Source organism: Nematostella vectensis, chromosome 4 (genome assembly GCF_932526225.1).
Source record: "Nematostella vectensis chromosome 4, jaNemVect1.1, whole genome shotgun sequence".
Classification (NCBI taxonomy): Eukaryota; Metazoa; Cnidaria; class Anthozoa; order Actiniaria; family Edwardsiidae; genus Nematostella; species Nematostella vectensis.
Window position 1 is genome coordinate 9,572,567 of NC_064037.1, and position 17,657 is coordinate 9,590,223.

The window sequence follows — 17,657 nt, forward strand, 5'->3', positions numbered from 1 at the left end:
AGTTATTTACCACCGCTGGCCAGAAGACCGTGGATTCTGAAATATAAATAGTCGCGGGAATAACATGGCGGATGGTGTGGGCTGTTTTGTCTATAGAATCATTCCCTCCCAACCAGATCCTCGCTATTACAGCGGTTATACGATCTTGTGAAACAGCTATCGAGATCGAATAGGCGCTGTACTAGCCTTAAGGTATTTTAATCCTCCGTTAGTGGAAATTTTACTTTGTTTCCCAAGAACCACCGTCTGCCGTTTGTTGTCGTTGCTGTATGATTATCAAGTTCCGCGTTTGACTTCATCCGTTCACGATGGATCTCGACGCTACACAAGCTATAGAATGGGACGGCTGCGAAGATACTGATGACACAGCCGAACTAGATAGGACTAGAACTAAAAAGCTGGTACAGTATGATTTTTGTATCCTTTATTGAGCAATGAATGAATAGTTTAATAGCTCCGGGGTAATTTCGTGGAGTATTCTGTAAAATATATTTATTGTCGCCGCTTCTGTCGGAGAAGCGTATTCAGCGGCTTTAAACATATAAATGTGACATATATTTTATTTTAGAATAAATAATAAAACAATGAATGATTATTTTTGGCCAGTAAGACAATAAGCAAAAAAAAAAAAAAACCTAGGAGAAATATAATTGCAATGCTCAAATTCTATGCATATCAAAAAATCTATTTATTATTTTTGGAGCAATAATAGTCGGAAAATATCCTCTTTTACTCATTATTTAATAGCTTTGGGCTCAGACATAAGAGCATTTGATAGCAACCAAGAAAAATGGAAACCCTAAATGAAATTATTCAATTGACTTTTTTAAGAGAAGAGGGTGAGGGGATCACATTACAACTTGCACCACATAACAAGAAGCACCTGTATCACTTCTAGTCCTAGATGTATGTATTATGGCTTGTATAATTCACCTAGTCTTCATTCCATGTTTTTAGATTGGTCACTTGAAGGTCTTTCAGCACCATCAAACTGAAGAAAAGATATTTGAGATCTATGAAGGTTGGTTGTTGTTTATCATGATAATTCCCGATCCTCTTTTGCTGTTTTATTTATCCGTGTTTATTTTTCTTTACAGGAGATAATTTTATTGGAAGAAGTGATTGTGAAATAACAATCCCACAAAAGGTAATTGAAGTGATCAAGTAAACTACAATTAATGCCTAAAAAAAGATGTCTAATCTGTGTTATTTGTTTCAGTCTTTGTCTTGAATCAGCTGTTTAATCAGTGTTATTTATTTCAGTCTTTGTCTAAGAAGCATGCTTGCATTGAAGCTCATGAAGATTTACTTTTGGTTTATGACAATGGCAGCAAAAACAAGACTAGAAAAGATAAGGTACACTAGCATTAATTCAATAGATGTCTTTTTATCAATAGATATTTGATTATTATTATCATTAGTATTTTGTGATTTTTTATTGATTTTTTAAACTAGTATATTGTGTTACAAAACTGTCAAAAAATGTATTGTGAACATTGATGTGTATCCCAGAAAATGAAATTTTCTTGGATATTCTTTTTTTAGTGGTTAAATATATATGTTTAAAAATACCTCTACAATGTTGAAAATACGTCTAAATTGTGGCAAAACTATTTCGTTGAATAAAAAATTGAAACTGCTGTCATTTACATTAAACATCATTCAACTCACATCCAATGAAATCAAACACAAGTTGAATGGCTTGTTGAAATATTTCCTAGGGCCTTAAAGAACATTTTGATGACTTGTCTTTTTGTGTAGCTTATTCTAAGACCCCAAGTTAGATATCAGCTGAATGACAGCGACATGCTCACTTTTGCTGACGTCACTTGCCAGTATCTCCATGGCGTCCTGCAGGTTTGTCTTATTACAGGCATTGTTTTATTGCTTTGCTCTCTAATAGTATTTATGTAAGAATTGATTGTAGCCTATGGTCTTTGCATAGCATAAAGGTGATCTTAAGTGCTTAACTTCCTTATCTGAGGGATTCACAGTCCCAAAAGTAGAGAGCAAGGTTTTAACAGCTCTGAATAAAATCCACTTACGTGTGAGACAAAATCTGTACCACCGAGCTATCATGCCACTGTCCACAGGTCGATGACAATGATGACACTGGCTCAGAGACGGGCTCGGAGTCTATGTTGCCCACAGACAGTGAGCAGCAGAGGGCAGGTGACGACAATGGGCGGGATTCACGAGATGAGGACATGACATATGCTGCCGACACCGAGCCTGATACTGATGATGAGGGACAAAAGGGGGAAAAGGCTGAACTAAATTGTAGAAAGGTTTCTGACAAGGATAACCAACCAGCTAGACCTGTCATTCCTGCTGTGTTGTATGACTCAGATCAGGAACTGCCCACTCCTTCCCGACGTAATCAGACCACGGTCCTGGAGTCGGCATCGGACAGCGAGGAACCTGCAGGTTGGTGATAAACTAATCTGTGATAATCCAACACTACCTATGAAAAAGACAGGTTGGTGATAAACTAATCTGTAATAATCCAACACTTCCCATGAAATAGAGGATAACTCCCCAATAACTTAAATTAAGTTAAAGTACCAATTTAAATCATGTCTTTTTGTATAACTCATTCCTGCTAACAACTTTTTTTCTATGTCTCTTGATGGTTCAAGAAAATGAAGTTTTGCACATAAGTGATAATACTAATTAATACCTGTTCATTGAGCCTTTTGCAGTATAAAAAATTACACTGAATTACAGGTTCAATCAGCAACATTACATGGGCACTTTGGGTTGATTGGGTTTGTGGGCAGTTTGAGTTATCAGAGTTGACACATATGCTCAACTGTTTGATTAATTGGGTATAACACATTCCATATAAATATTCTGCAAGCTTTTAACTTTCAAACTCATGTACTTGGAAGCATTGCAACCTATTCAATGGTTTACGGTATTAGTTAGTAGACACTAAATGATCTGATTCTTTTGCCCAGGTCATTCTCTTGATAAGCACAGTTCAGTTCCTGCAGCACCAGAGAGAACCATTATCGAGTAAGCACATACAGTACATCAACTTTTTCATTTTATTCTAGCAGTTTTGTAATCACTTTATAATTCATCTACTGTAATCACTCGGGCTCATATTATGTGCGTCGCTTACATTGATGTTTTAATGCTGTCATGTAGCTGTTATGTGATAAACCCCTTAATGTCATGGTCCTGGTCCTGATGTCATGCTTCAACTGTGATTTATAATTTTTTTGGGAGGGGGGGGGGGAGGTAAGATTGAAAGAGAGGGCAATTACTTAAAAAATGCACTGTGGTTATGTAACACTTTTTGGGAAAATATTGTTAATTGTTTTAGTGAGTTTTTTAATGTAGGTCTACTTTATTTTTCAATTACAGGGCAACTCCAGATAGACCTGAAGCTACCCCCCTTACTTTAATCTACAGCCCCGACACGCCTACCTCCCACCACAAACTGCAAGGAGTAACCCAGACTCCGAGCTGCCCACCAACCCTTGTCTATGACAAAAATTCCCCACGAAAAAGTATTGGAGAAATTATGCCCTCATGTCCAGCTACTTTAGTTTATGAAAAATCATCACAACAAAAAGGTTCAGAAGAAACACCATCCTACGCACCAACTCAAATGTATTCATCAGAACATACAACAGGCTCCTTGCAGTCAACACAACCAACAGCGGAGCCTCCCATTGATAAGACCCCATCAAAAACACCCTCTAAGGTGAAGCCCCATGGAGTTGGGGACCATGTAGTCTATGCTCCCAACACCCAGGGCTTTTCGCCAGGCGAAGAAGAGGAATTAGGACTGGAGGCAACACTGGCCTATGCACCCAAATCACCTGTTGATAATCCATCCGTGATGCAGCTACCTGAGAGTGGGGATGAGGGAAAAGTAGGCATTGATGCGAGTGATAATAGTGCTACCCAAGAGTACAGATTGGATGAAACCAATGAAGGTGCCGTATGCTCACTTTTGATACAAATTTTACAATGAGATTGTCGGTACTTTTCACCCTTACTCCAGGCTGGGTATTGTGGGAACTCTTGGCAAATGCTGAAATGCCTTCTAGTCAATACTTGAGACAACTATTTACAGTTCCATTGGATGATCAAAAGCGATCTAAGTGCTGACCTGACAGATTAGGCCCATGCACAAAGTGTGTTTTTAAGTGTGATAGCGTGCTTTAGCAGTTGCCAAGAGTTTGCTTTATACTCAAGGCATAAATTTTAATCTGATTTTAAAATCAGATATTAAAACTTTGACATTCCCCTTTGAGACTATTCGATAAAGGGTGTTATTGATGTTTTCTCTTTCTGTGTAGAAGAAGATGAAGACCTGGCTCTCCTTCCCACCCAAGCTTACCTGGCTAAAGATGTGCAGGACTCTGAGAGTGATGAAAACCTCTTTGCAACTGAAGCAGCAAGGGACATGCCTTTTGTCACTAGCAAAAAGCCACCCCCTCGTGAAACTAACAATAATAAGGCTGCAAAAGATAATGAAGATGATGATGTCACTGATGATGATGATAGTGATGATGCTAATGATATTGGTGTTCAACCCACTGTCCCGTATAATATTAGTAATATGGCAATTCATGCATATGAGGCAGTAATAGGGAGAAGTGGTGATGATGGTGATGATGATGGTGCCACCGATGATGATGATGCTGATAATATTGGTGTTCAGCCCACTGTCCCATATGATATTAGAAAAACCAAAAAAAACCCAACAAATGAAGATATTAAGAAGCAAACAGGTCTATCTGCAACAACTGCAACAGTACCCTATGGAGGTGAAGCCGCAACTCAGGCATATGGTAATGCAGATGATGATGATGAAAAAAATACAAATCAAGCAGAAACGTCTATACAGGTTCAAGCTACTGTGCCGTATGGAATTGAGATGGAAACACAGACTTATGATCCTGCTACTGGTCATAATGACGATGACATGACAGATGATGAAAATAATAAAAATTTCGCCGTGGCTGCAACAGTGCCTTATGATTTAGAAACACAAGCTTATGGTGTTGCAGATGATGATGATGATAAATCAGATGATGAAAATGACAAGATTACAAAACCCAACAACCCATTGCTAAAGCGTGAACAATCTGCCATGCCCTCAACTCTGCCATACGATATTGAAATGGCAACACAAGCTTATAGTGCTGGTGATGCGAATGATGATGATGATACAGATAGTGAGATGGATACAAATGCCAAACGCACCAAAACTTCCCAACCCAAAGACGGTGAAAATACCCAAAAAGGTGAAAATATTTCACCAACCTTACCTTATTGCCTTGATACACAGGATTACGGAGATAACAATAGTGATACCAATGATGAACTCCAAGAGGTTAAACGTCTGTCATCAGAAGAACATGAGGATAATATTGCAGCTTCCATTCTTCCAGAGACACAGGCATATGGGGTTGATGTGTCTCCTGCTGCAGATGACGCTGACGGTGAAGATGATCCATCTGGTGATGGAAATGAGTCTAATGATATCAGTGAGAGCGATGGGCTGGGTGATACTCAGCCGTATGGAGCCGATGAAGACATTATACCTCCTTCAACAACAAAAGAGGTATATTGTTTTTATTTATGTGCGTATTTTATTCAAGAAAATTAATTATTCATTTAACTTTTGAGGGGGACAAGCAGGATTTTAGTATTAGATTTAAGTTCGTTTTTTATCTACAGTACAACAACCGTACAAAACACTGAACATCACAAGTCTTTGGCAAGATGTGTGTGTATTCACAATCGAACGTACGCAAGTTGGCATCTTGTTGACAGCGTTGCAGATCTAAAACACCCCTTTTATACAATGGTGGGAACCTCAATCTAAACTCCCATTCCAAAGAGATTACTTACACTTGCTCTTCCTTCGCAATTCCTTCATGGTTTCTGTAGCCTGACCTTTTTTTTAGATCATACCTGATAGCCAGGAGCCAGGAACCATGTCCCCTGTTATCCCTTTCAAGGGTAGGGGATGCTCTACCAGAGGGAAAAAGCCAGCTGCTCGGGTTTCATTTGCTCAAATTGCTGAGGAGGTAATCTATCTGAGATCCGATAAACTAAACGTTACACTTATTACACACGAAACCGTGCTACAAAATGGTCTGTTCCAGGTATTATTTCTATCAACCACCGAACAGACAAGAATTGCTATGTGTGATTTAAATAACAATATAACCATTCTCTTTTGTGTTTGAATGATTAAAAGATGGCATTAAAAAGGAGTGTGAAAGAGAGGGCTGTAACAATGCTTTAACAATACTGTTGGCTCGTAAAAATTGCGAAACAGAGACAATGTTTTAATTGATGTGCAGAATTGGTTCGTCATTTGAATTCAAATTTGTCAATTGCTAGCATGTATTTTGCCTTTATAGCGTGATTTTATGTTGAACTGGAAGCTGTCTTGAAGTAAAATTGTCATACCAGCTTTCAAAATACATGTGCTATCTTAACGTATCTCTACTATTTATCAGTTGTATTCTGTTGAGTACAAAGTTGAATAATATTCTTATTTAATATGTTATAACGAAGACCACTGAGGCTGAGGAGCTGGATTTCCCTGTTGCGACAAGACTTACTTTCGGTGAGACTGACGATAGCGAGGAAGACTTCCGCAAACCTCAAGGGAGACAGAAGAAGGTGAGTGTTACACACGAGGGAGGATAAGCCATGTTACGGTCTTTGCATCCGTGTAAGAGATGATTTGTTACACACGAGAGGGGATAAGCCATGTTACAGTCTTTGCATCCGTGTAAGAGATGATTTGTTACACACGAGAGGGGATAAGCCATGTTACGGTCTTTGCATCCGTGTAAGAGATGATTTGTTACACACGAGAGGGGATAAGCCATGTTACTGTCTTTGCATCCGTGTAAGAGATGATGCAGTCTCCCGTCTGACCCTGAGGGATCCTGGCTAGCTACTCGATAAGTCAAGGAAGCCATCATTCCCTGATTCAATCTCTAGGGACACAGCGATCCCTCTACAAGATCTACCAAGTGCAGTGTTAGACCACACTGTGTGGAGAGGGATTGTGCCATCTCATGGCTTACAGATGCTACAGTATATTCTTTCATATTTCAAATAAATCATTTTGATCCTCATTTTAAAGAGTTTTAGATTTTGGACTTTTATGTTAATTAATTTTAACTTTGCTCCTAGTACTGGCAAGGGGAAAGGAAGAGCAAAAAAAAACCCAAGGAGAATTGGAGATCTCCAAGTTTATCACAAACTTCTACCTTGATGGACTCAACTCAAATTAATACGGGGGTAACACCTCGGGCTAGATGGTTTGACAATTCGATAAAGTTATTATCTTATCGTTTTTAGGCTAACACAATAACCACTGTCCCACGGCGGACACCGGCAAGGAAGAACAAAGGTAGGCCTGCCAAACGCCTGGATGACGAGGAAGAAGAACAGTCCACAGCAATGGCCAAGCGTGCAAAACACTTTGATGTTGACGTAGAGGAATCTCCTGCGTCTTCAACAACAGAGACCAGTAACAGGGGCAAACCTGCACAACACCAAGACAATGAGGAAGACGAGCCAGAAAATAAAGTGAAAAGAAACAAAGGCAAGCCTGCGAGACTCCAAGATCATGAAGAAGATGAAGAACCTGTAGCTAGTACTAGTGCAACCGGTATAACCAAAACTCCTGGAAAAGGTCCAAACCCTAAGAGTGCGAGAAGTACCCGAAGTAGCAGAAAGAAGAAGAATGAGAAAGAAGAGGAAGATGATGATTTGAGTGTACCTTCTGGTGAGTGTGAGGACGAGAAGGGTAAAATGAACTCAATGATGGCCAATAAATCAACAGCACGGCGAAGAGCGAAGAGAGATCATTCTGAAAAAGATATTGTAGAACAACATGATAATGACAGTGTTACTGGAGACCTGGAAACAACCAAGAGAATAGTCAGAGCAAGGATGACACCAGCCACAACAACGAGAAACAAAAGGTCTGCTTGTTTACAGGATGATTACAAGGAAGAGGCTGTCATGGGACAGGATTGTGGGCGGAAATCCTCTGCGAGAGGTGGTCGAGGCAGAGCCTCCAAAGGGAAGGATAATAGTGAGGCAACGAATTTTGTACAAAAAGATGTGACGAACAAAGACAATGTTGAGACAGAGAAGACAACATTTCTCACAGGAAATGAGAATGGGCCACAATCCTCAGGGAGAAGTGGAAGAGCCTTTAAAGAAAAGAATAACAAGGAGGTTAAGGCAACGACTGTTGAACAACAAGAAGAAAAGAAACTCCCATCGAGAGGTAGTGGTAGAGGAAAAGCAACTAGAGGGAAGAATAACGAGGCAACAACTGCGGAAAACGTTGAGGAGATGACTAAAGAAGAACCTGTTGAGGAAGGGACAACCTCACTCACAGAAGATGACACTGGGAAGAAATCCACAAGGAGAAGGGGTCGAGGCAAAGGAGCTAGTGGAAGACATAACAAGGAGGTAACGACCACTCATCAAGAAGAGCAAATAAATGAAGAGGAAAGTGACGAAGAAGAGGTAGCCTCTCCCGTGAAACGAAAAGGACGAGGCAAGGCAAGAAAGTCACCTCAAAAGGTACGTGAGTAAATTTGATGTTACTTTACTGAATTACCCTCGATAGTTCCTCATTTCGGACAAACAGGTGGCCATGATTATACTAACTGTGTATTGTCGCAAAGTTCCGTCTGTTTGTGAAATGAGGCCACTTTGTCGAAGCCTTTACAAGTTACAAGAAACTTTTTACATAAGTAAGGGTTGACCAGGTAAGACGTGCCCAAGAGTAATCCCTTGACAATTACGAATTGTGATACGATTAAGTACTAGCCGGACATTGTGACTCTTGATTAGATAAGTGTCTTCTAGATGGTCATAGTGATAACGAAGAACAATAGCAACGCAAAAAAAACAAATTCCTTAAACAACCTCCTACGCCCTTGCTTTTAGATTACATCCCATGGCACATCGTCAACACCTGCGCCAAACTCTACGCCCGCAAAGCGAACCAGGGGGAGAGGAGTAAAAGTCAAAGACGAACCTGAGGTTTGTTTGCACAGACTTTATTTAGACATGAATTTCAAGTGAGGTCTATCAAAGGTACAAGAGGGTGTTTGTCGAAGTTAGAAATGACCATGTGATGATGATGGTCACCCTCTGAAAATTCATAGGATAGAATCAATATTCATTTGCCACAAATAACGTATTACAAATAAGAATTTCAAGCCTATTATAAGTGAGTGTCAGAGACCCATCCTAAGTTAAATAAAATGCATTTTTTTTAATATTAATATTTTTTTGCGGTTCCAACATATCTATTCTGCTTTTCTCCTAAACCTACTGTATACGAAACCTAATCTTCCAAGCCTATGACAAAGATGTTCTTGTTCCTTAGACCCCGGTAATATCTTCTTCAAGTGCCACCTCACAGACGGAAATGTCTTTACCGGATGTCACGCCATTGATGCCCATATTTGGGAGACGAGGTCGTGGACGAGTGACGCTTTCTAGTGAGGGCCCTGAGGTAAATAAAACCTTTAATTATCCCGACAACAAACTAGTGATTCCCATATTTGAAATACGAGATAGAGGCACCTACTTGTGAAATTTAGCAAAAGCGATTCTGAACAAGGGACAGCAACCGCTTTTACGTTGTAAGTTTTTGTTGACAAGTTGGAAAATATTATTCTCATCCATCATCAAGAAACGTCTTTGCTTTTATATTAAATTTGGAATAGGGAACAATTGACATAGATTAGGTAGGGACCTCAGGTAAATAGACCTATGAATACTGACCAACTACCGGGAGTATTGTATTTAGAGATAATTGTGATATTTAATCCATCTGTTCCCATTGCATTTTTCTCCCTGAGCCATTTGATCACAATAAGGAATCTATTGGAAGTAGTAGAGTTTTCCCAGACAAACATATCTTTTATCCATTTTCCCCTAGCTCCCTGAGCCATTTGATGACACCCCCACCCCGTCTAGACCTGAGCCAGGTCCTCTCTCAGTCGTCAAGGCTATCTCAAGGCGGGGCAAGCGCGGAGGCCGGGTGGTCAAGACTAAGGATGAACTGGTAGGTGCTGTCAATAGAAGTTACTTTGACTGGTTAGAGGCTCTGTAAGCCGCGATTTTGACATCCTTGCAAAAGTGTGGAAGCATCCATTTCCATCGGCTGATTTGAGAAAGCTTTTGCATATGAATTTGTTGAATGAAGTCTAAACAAGGGAGCACGGCAGAATGTGATTGATATTATTACGAAAAAAAAACACTTTGTTATGCAACGCCTCATGTGTGTTTGTTTTGTGGGAGTCATCAATTGCGCTGTTAGATGTTTGTCAACAGGGTCTTTGCTCCTTTCCCTGGTTACAGACGGCCCGAAGATATCATACACGTAGTGTCGGCACGAAGTGCCGACGAAAGATGCACGAAGGGCATCGGATTCGGGCATTATACGAACAAAGACCCTGTTGACAAACATAATCCACTTCATAATCCGAGCCCTACACCCCCAACAGCGCTACTGATATCTCCCCTTACAAAACAAGCACAGATGACGCGTGGCTTTTTGGGTACACTCAATAAGCAGTTGTATCATTTCCCTACAGTTGCCGGACTCCTCAGAGACGTTAGACCTGAATGAAGACACGAGAAGTGAGACACCAAGCGAAGCAACAAGTGAGGCAGCCAGCGAAACCCACAGCGAGCCTCCCCAGGTATTCACGACAGCTTATACCCGTAAGGGGAGGGGTAGGGCAGGCAAGGACTCCCAAGCCTCAACAGACTCTACTCTGAGCACTGGCGGGGGAAAGGGAAGAGCAAAGAAACCCAAGGAGAATCGCAGATCTCCGAGTTCATCACAAACTGCCGATTCTACGTTGGTGGACTCACCTTCTGCACAAGCAGAAAGACCGAAGGGCGGAGTGGTTTTGAAAAGGGATTCGCAGGAATCACAGGTAACGCTACTATCTGGTGGTACAAGTGGGTGATCGAATGAATTTTCTTTCAAGAGCCATAGCTTCAGGTCGGGTAGGAGGAGGGGGTGTTGATATGGAAAATCTGTTTTGGAGCAGGATAAGTAAACCGAATGCAGTCTGAAATTCAGCCTAAGTCGCTTAGTACTTTGTTTCGCCCTTTGAATTTCTCTGATAGAAAAAAAAATATTGCATAACAAGTACATTTTAATATCATAAACCGTTTATTCATGAACATTTAAGTTCACTCAAACATCAACCTACCCTCCTGCGCACAGCTTTCTGTGTCGCTCGTTTCCTTTGCTCCACATCGACCCAAATTGCACTTCAACTTATTTTTACACAGGAAGTCCAGGCGACGCCGGCAAAGAAAGGGAGGCGTCACGAAGACGGTGCTGCTGAAGCACCAAGCCCGTCACTACGGGAACGCAAACCCGAGGGCAAACCACGTGTCATGTTCACTGGTCTGGTCGACAAGCAGGGAGAGAAGGTGAACTGAAACCACGTACGATCACGTGCATGTATGATCACGTGCGGCGTGTAGTGAAATGAAGCCGCGTGCACCACCATGTGTTTGTATAGTGAAACCGCGCTTTGATTATGTGCGCACTATTTATGATGACGTGTATCTGTGTGGTGAAACTGCCTGTGGTCAGGTGCTTTTTTGTATTGAAACCACGTGTGATCACGTGCATCTGTTTGGTGAAACTGTGGTCGCGTGCGTTTGTATGATGGTGACGTCTGTTTGTTGAAACTGTGGTCACTTGACTTTGAATGGTCAAACTACGAGTGATGACGGGCGCGTTTGATTTGTTCTGCAGGTCGTCACAAGTCTGGGTGGTTCCCTTGTGAATTCCGTTTACGAATGCACTCATCTGGTTACTGAAAAGGTGATAATTTAGTGATAGGTTTTCGTAGAACAAATATGCTTCCTTACTCACACTATGAGAAATATTGAAAATATATCTTTTACCATCGTCCCTTGAATTAAAAGTCCTCTCGCATCCCTCAAATAAGCGCCAGACGTGTTACACTTGATAGATTTCGATGACGAGGGGGAATTTACGGAAGAAATGGAGTAACGAAAACTGACTCATCATTGAAAGCTTGTTTTGTTTTTGTTCTGGGAAACCTTTTACTCCTGGACCCTTCAAAAGATCACTTTTTATCAAGAGACAAAGCGGATTTTGAAATAAGCGCCTCCCGGAATAAGTCCTCGCCTGGGTTTATTCGACACTGCTGCTATACTATAACGACTTCCTTGTGTACTTCCTTGTGTAAAGGTCCGCCGTACGGTCAAGTTCCTGTGCGGATTAGCCAGTGGTCAACTCCTCGTACAGCCCGCCTGGCTTGAGGCGTGCAAACTCGCCAAGACCTTCGTAGGTACGCTGCCACCAGCTACTGTATTATGTTATTATGTTAACATTATATCGCTAAAATACCACGGCCAAACAGTTGGGCTTACTTTTAAACAATCATTCATCTTCTTGATGCTGAGGGTTTGCTGTCGTTTTGTTATAGTAATGAGCTAATAATAATAACGTTTGAACACTTTTGTTGTTTTCAGACCCTTCGCCATTCTTTGTCCATGACAGAGCTGCGGAGAAACAGTACAATTTTAAGTTACACGAGTACGTGCATGAGAAAAATAAAAGTACCACCTACCCTGGTTTACCCACTCTTTCATGCGGCATACTTGAGAATGCAGAAGTTTTCGGACGATCTTATCCATTCCATGTTTTATCAGGTCACACCAGCGGGCGCTTGAGGGAGGACTTTTGCAGGGCTACCGTGTCCACGTGACCAAAGGGGTCAAGCCTGAACCTTCACAAATGAAAGGTATGGCCGAATGCAAGGTGATAGAATTTGGGTAAAAGCATTTTCCAATAGACCCGCAGATATTGAAGGAGAGTATGTAAATGATAATGTAAATATGTAAATGCTTTCCATAAAATATTTCTCAACAAAAAGTGCACTTGCCCGTAAGAAACAATGGAATATTTCTAATTATTGAAAAAAATAATCCTGCTGAGATATCTCAACGACGCGGACTTCTTCCAAGCGCAGGGGCGAGGGTTCAGTCTAAGTGAGCTTGGAGTAGGTCTCTACATTAGTGACTGGCCTGTGCCCATAAGGCCGATTAAGACGCTACGATTTTTGCCTACAACCATCGCATGCGACATGACTTAGCTCTGATTTAAACTTTTGTAAAAGTTGTAAAATCGCTTACAACTTTTGCGCTTTTTACCCGTGGAGGACTGGGACCAACAACAAAAAACATGGCGGGCCGTCGCACTTTTGCAGCTGCAGCACTTGCTGCTGCAATTTTACGCCGTAAACAAATGGAAAAAGACGAAGAAGGGTCCGAGAGAAGGAATGGCTGACAATATGGGTCATTTTGTTTATTCTTGGAGGAGCGACGTTTGGCCAAAGATCCACGCGATTGTCGACGATCGTATGGATTTCCGTCATATTTGCAAACCAAAACGGTCGTCGCCCTCCGTCTCTACCCCTGAAAGGGAGATTCGCCTCAATGCTTCCGTCATTTTACCAAATATGGGCACAAAGTCGTAGAGTTTTGAAACATGTTTCAAAAAGCCTACAACTTTTTCGTGTCGTAAGCTTGTGTCGTAGCGGAGTTGTGAAGCTGATTTAGACTTTGCGACTTGAGTTGTATGCTGACGCGGGCTGCACAAACTATGATATAAACATAGGCCCGCCAGCTTACATGTAGCGACAAAATTAGTATGAACTACTTGATAAAGTACCGTTTTGTATTGCAGACATCATCAAATGCGCCAAAGGGGAGGTAAGAAAACGCGCCAGTCAAACATGTCGCCATTTTCCGCTCCATCCAATTCCGAGTAACTAAACGAATCCATTTTTATCGGCTTATTCAAGCAACAAACAGCAACAACAACAAATATCGGTAAAAAGTATCAATAAAGTTTTTAATCGTGGATGGTTGAAGTTTTCTAGCACATAAACTATTGTATTCAATTGTAAACAATAACACAGGAGTGGTTGATTAACATTATTTAACCTTCTATCCCATCTGGTAACGTGAAAACACCTCCTTGTACCCAGGTTTTGCCGCGCATGCCTCGCGCTAAGGATGACGGGATATTAGTGATCTCGTGCGAGGAAGACCACCAGGCTTGCAAGCCCGCAGTTAATGCTGGGGTACCGGTGTACTCTGCCGAGCTACTGCTGACCGGTATACTGCGCCATCAACTAAGCCTGGACGAGTATCCTTTCATGTGTTACATAAGTCTGCAATTTGTACACCGGGCACTGTGAATCATCAAAATTTAGCCAGAAATTGTCGTTTTTGCCAAACGAGGTCACTTCCATATAAGGAAACTAATATGTTCCTTATTTGGAAAAACTGCATGATTCTTGTCATTTTAAGGTTGGCGTACTGCAGGTGCTTCGCAAACTTTATGACTAAGATTCCTCGGTACCAGACCCCCAAAATGACAACGTTTTTTTCATATGCTTACGTCTTCTCTGACGTAAAATCGGAGTTCCCGTCTCTCACTGCACTTCATTAAATTTATAGGGAGGGAGTAAAAGAGCCGCTGGGTACGCTGGCCCGTGGCACCACCTTACGCAACAGTGTTTGCTCACTTACCCACACTCATGCTTGTTAACTTCGTGACGAGTCAGTCACTTGTGACGCGCATTATGTCATGTCTCGCGGTGTCGAATTGCGCTATACAAATACAGAACATTTCATCATTTCTGATTTATCATTCATATTATCTCACTTATCAATTAGCTAGTTTGGCACCAATGTGCTCAAAAGAAACCCGCTTTACAATGAACGTCTAAAAACTTCCCTTTTAGAAGAATGAATCCCCGTGAGTAAACTTTAACCCGCTTACCTCATAAGGATCATGGTTAATGGGGAAAGTTAATATAGGTGGTGGTGAGGGTATTTGCTTTGTTAACCTAAGTTTAACTTAACGTTTTCCAGAAATCGACTTTTTTCTGATGGTAGTGCGGAGGAGAGCCCATCAAATCAAACTAGAAAACGCAAAAACGATACTCACTCGGGAGATGCACCGCCCAAGACCGCCCGAGCATCAAGACGGAAGAAGAAATAGTTTAAAGTACGAAATACATATTATAGGGATTAGGGGTAGGGGAGTTGAAATATGTAACTGACGGGGGAGGGGGAAGCGAATATAACTATGACGGAAGGGGGGCTACCTGTTTGGGGTTTTAGGTTGTTGTCATCAGAGAATTTTGGGAGTCAATATTTTATCCATCATTGGAAATGAAGTTTAAGCAGTGAATTGTTAAGTCAACGTTAGATACTTTGAAGCAGTATGCACCACGCACTTACGAAAACAGGGTATCTGTTGAGGCAAAACGGACATAGGAACTTCACCAGCCTAGTCACAGGCGTTCTTACCGGGTTTCCTGTGTTCAGCCTAGTCACAGGCGATCTTACCGGGTTTTCTGTGTTCAGCCTAGTCTCAGGCGTTCTGGTTGGGTTTTCTGTGGCCGGTAAGAAATGGACGTCACTGAAACCCAACAAAACTGTGGGGAACTCTTCCCCAATTCCACGCTTGCTTACGGTTTTTTCACGAGCACAGGATACCCGGTATGCAAAAGTGACTATGCTGACTAGTATGGTTTATGACGGTGTATAAAGAAGGGTTGAACACCATATAACAATGATATTGTAGAATTTTTAAGTAAAATATATCTATGATGTATATATGATACACGAAGTCCGTAAGATTTTACCCAACAAATGTATCCACCACAGAAAATTAAAGTATTAATGATAGGCGTTGTGCAAGCTCCGTCATTCTGTGCGCGTGTGCGAGTGTGTTTTTGTACAATTCTGGGTCATTTGTTTCCCTTTTTGGAGGCCAATTAATCATACGGCCCTGTTACACTAGACATACAATGGAATTTTGATTAAACAATATGGCAAGGCATCGATGCCGAGATATATGTTTAATCCTAGTTATATTTCAAATCGACACTAGTTTATCTAGTATCGCTATATCGAGTATCGTTATATCAAGTATCGTCATATCTTGTATCGTTATATCAAGTATCGTATATCAAGTATCGTTATATCGAGTATCGATATATCTTGTTATATCAAGTATCGTTATATCGAGTATCGTTATATCGAGTATCGCTATATCGAGTATCGCTCCAACGAATAGCACTACCGAGTATATCGAGGCTCCATATCGCTAAGAATTTCTCTCTCTATCCGTAGCCTCTCAGGTTGGCATGAAAAGCATGAAAGTCCCCAGAGCAGGTTTCGAAAATGGTATCTGGGTAGACTGATGCCACATTATAGTCCGTTGTGTTGTTGACTACGACGATCGATCTTGTCGAAGTTGTAAATTTTGATGTTGCCATGGTAGCTATTGCTAAGGCTGTTGATATGGTGGTGGTGGTGTTTATGTAAGGGAGAGTGGTTTTTGAGAAGACTGGCGTGGGATGAATACTGGTAACCAGGCCTGTCTTAGGACCTGAACTGTATGATGGAATGTTAGAGTCAGTCTACATTTCAATCAACATTACATAATACCACTTTTGAGATTCCCTCTCAATCATTGTTTTGCTTTTTTGTCGCCCTAGAACTGTGTATGTCGAGAATTTCCAAGTAGACTTGCAGGAATTCACGTTAACTACGATTTCGCCGCCATCTTTTAAAACAGGCCCAGACCCCAGTGTTTTAGAATATCACAGGCTTCCCGTGCTCGCTCTCTCCCAGGCTGTTTTTGACTATTAGAAAAAACACGCAGACATTGATTGATAGTAGAATGCTGCTAAATTGAGCTCGGATAATTTGAATTTCTCGTTAACTCGAATGGAGATTGATCTTTGTATTTGAACCCAGATTCCGGTGATTATTACCTTGCTCACATAACAAGAGGGTTTTTATAAGCGTCGGGCCAATATAGTCCACGAGGTCAGGGTGCCGCTCTCCGCGACATTAACGGCAGGCACCTTTCACGAACACCATTGCATCTACAGCACGCTGAGAAATTATCGCAAAGTTATGAAATGCGAAGTGTTATTTATATACCAGGACCGTATCGCGCCCCCATCCCCCAATAATTCAAACCTTAATGTCCAATACTTTATGTCCATATTACCCGTCATCTCGAACGCTTCTAGGGGCCTTGGAGAATACAAGTAAATCACATTCATTATTGAAGTCCATTTTTTATTTTGCTTATCTATTTTCTTCTTTTTTGTGGGGGGGGGGGGGGGAGGCTAGAGGAGGCGTAGTTGATGATATTTTGATAGAAATCAAACGCAGAATAATATCTTGAGTAGTTATCCTGAGTAAGTATGAGGAGGCATCCTCCTTACCCTTCTCTCCGCGTTTGTATCGAAATTATCACAAGCACGATAAACAAAACGTTCAAGTTTAGAAACAGGCGCGTACCCAGGATTGCCTGAGGGGGTATGCGCAGTTATAAGTATCATATGGAAAAAGCATAGTATTTAAAACATCCCTTAATTACCCTGTGCGCCCTTCCCCCCCCCCCCCCCCCCCCCTCCCCCTGTGTACGCGCCTGTTGGAAACAATCTATAGCTGTCGGTATGCTCTGGACATACCAAAAGCTTAACAAACAAATAAGTAGACGCGATAGGGGCGCCCTGATTAAGAAACAATTGTGA

The 17,657-nt window shown here is 41.4% G+C and overlaps 1 protein-coding gene across 2 annotated transcripts; it reads left to right on the top strand.

The window, feature by feature from the left end:
- Positions 1-24: 24 nt before the first annotated feature.
- Positions 25-15,792, top strand: LOC5522233 (mediator of DNA damage checkpoint protein 1). Of its 2 annotated transcripts, XM_032367682.2 has the most exons (24): positions 25-401; positions 958-1,021; positions 1,098-1,147; positions 1,264-1,356; positions 1,762-1,857; positions 2,094-2,427; positions 2,961-3,018; positions 3,373-3,950; positions 4,317-5,587; positions 5,934-6,056; positions 6,553-6,660; positions 7,351-8,592; positions 8,962-9,057; positions 9,407-9,535; positions 9,965-10,090; positions 10,623-10,970; positions 11,335-11,478; positions 11,810-11,878; positions 12,272-12,371; positions 12,556-12,619; positions 12,736-12,827; positions 13,772-13,797; positions 14,076-14,236; positions 14,968-15,792. In XM_032367682.2, exons 1-24 carry the CDS (start codon positions 309-311, stop codon positions 15,095-15,097), a joined length of 5,595 nt encoding a protein of 1,864 aa, XP_032223573.1. In that variant the 5' UTR covers positions 25-308; the 3' UTR covers positions 15,098-15,792. The 2 variants fall into 2 exon arrangements, with proteins under 2 accessions (XP_032223573.1, XP_048582894.1); XM_048726937.1 differs by lacking the exon at positions 5,934-6,056.
- Positions 15,793-17,657: the final 1,865 nt, after the last annotated feature.

What these genes read in the sequence shown, in the direction of transcription:
- LOC5522233 (XM_032367682.2), top strand. Translation starts at nt 309, where the DNA reads ATGGATCTCGACGCTACACAAGCTATAGAATGGGACGGCTGCGAAGAT. An exon ending in CCAGAGAGAACCATTATCGA is followed by an intron (nt 3,019 to 3,372) that starts GTAAGCACATAC and finishes TTTCAATTACAG; the next exon opens with GGCAACTCCAGATAGACCTG. An exon ending in TGAACCTTCACAAATGAAAG is followed by an intron (nt 12,828 to 13,771) that starts GTATGGCCGAAT and finishes TTTGTATTGCAG; the next exon opens with ACATCATCAAATGCGCCAAA.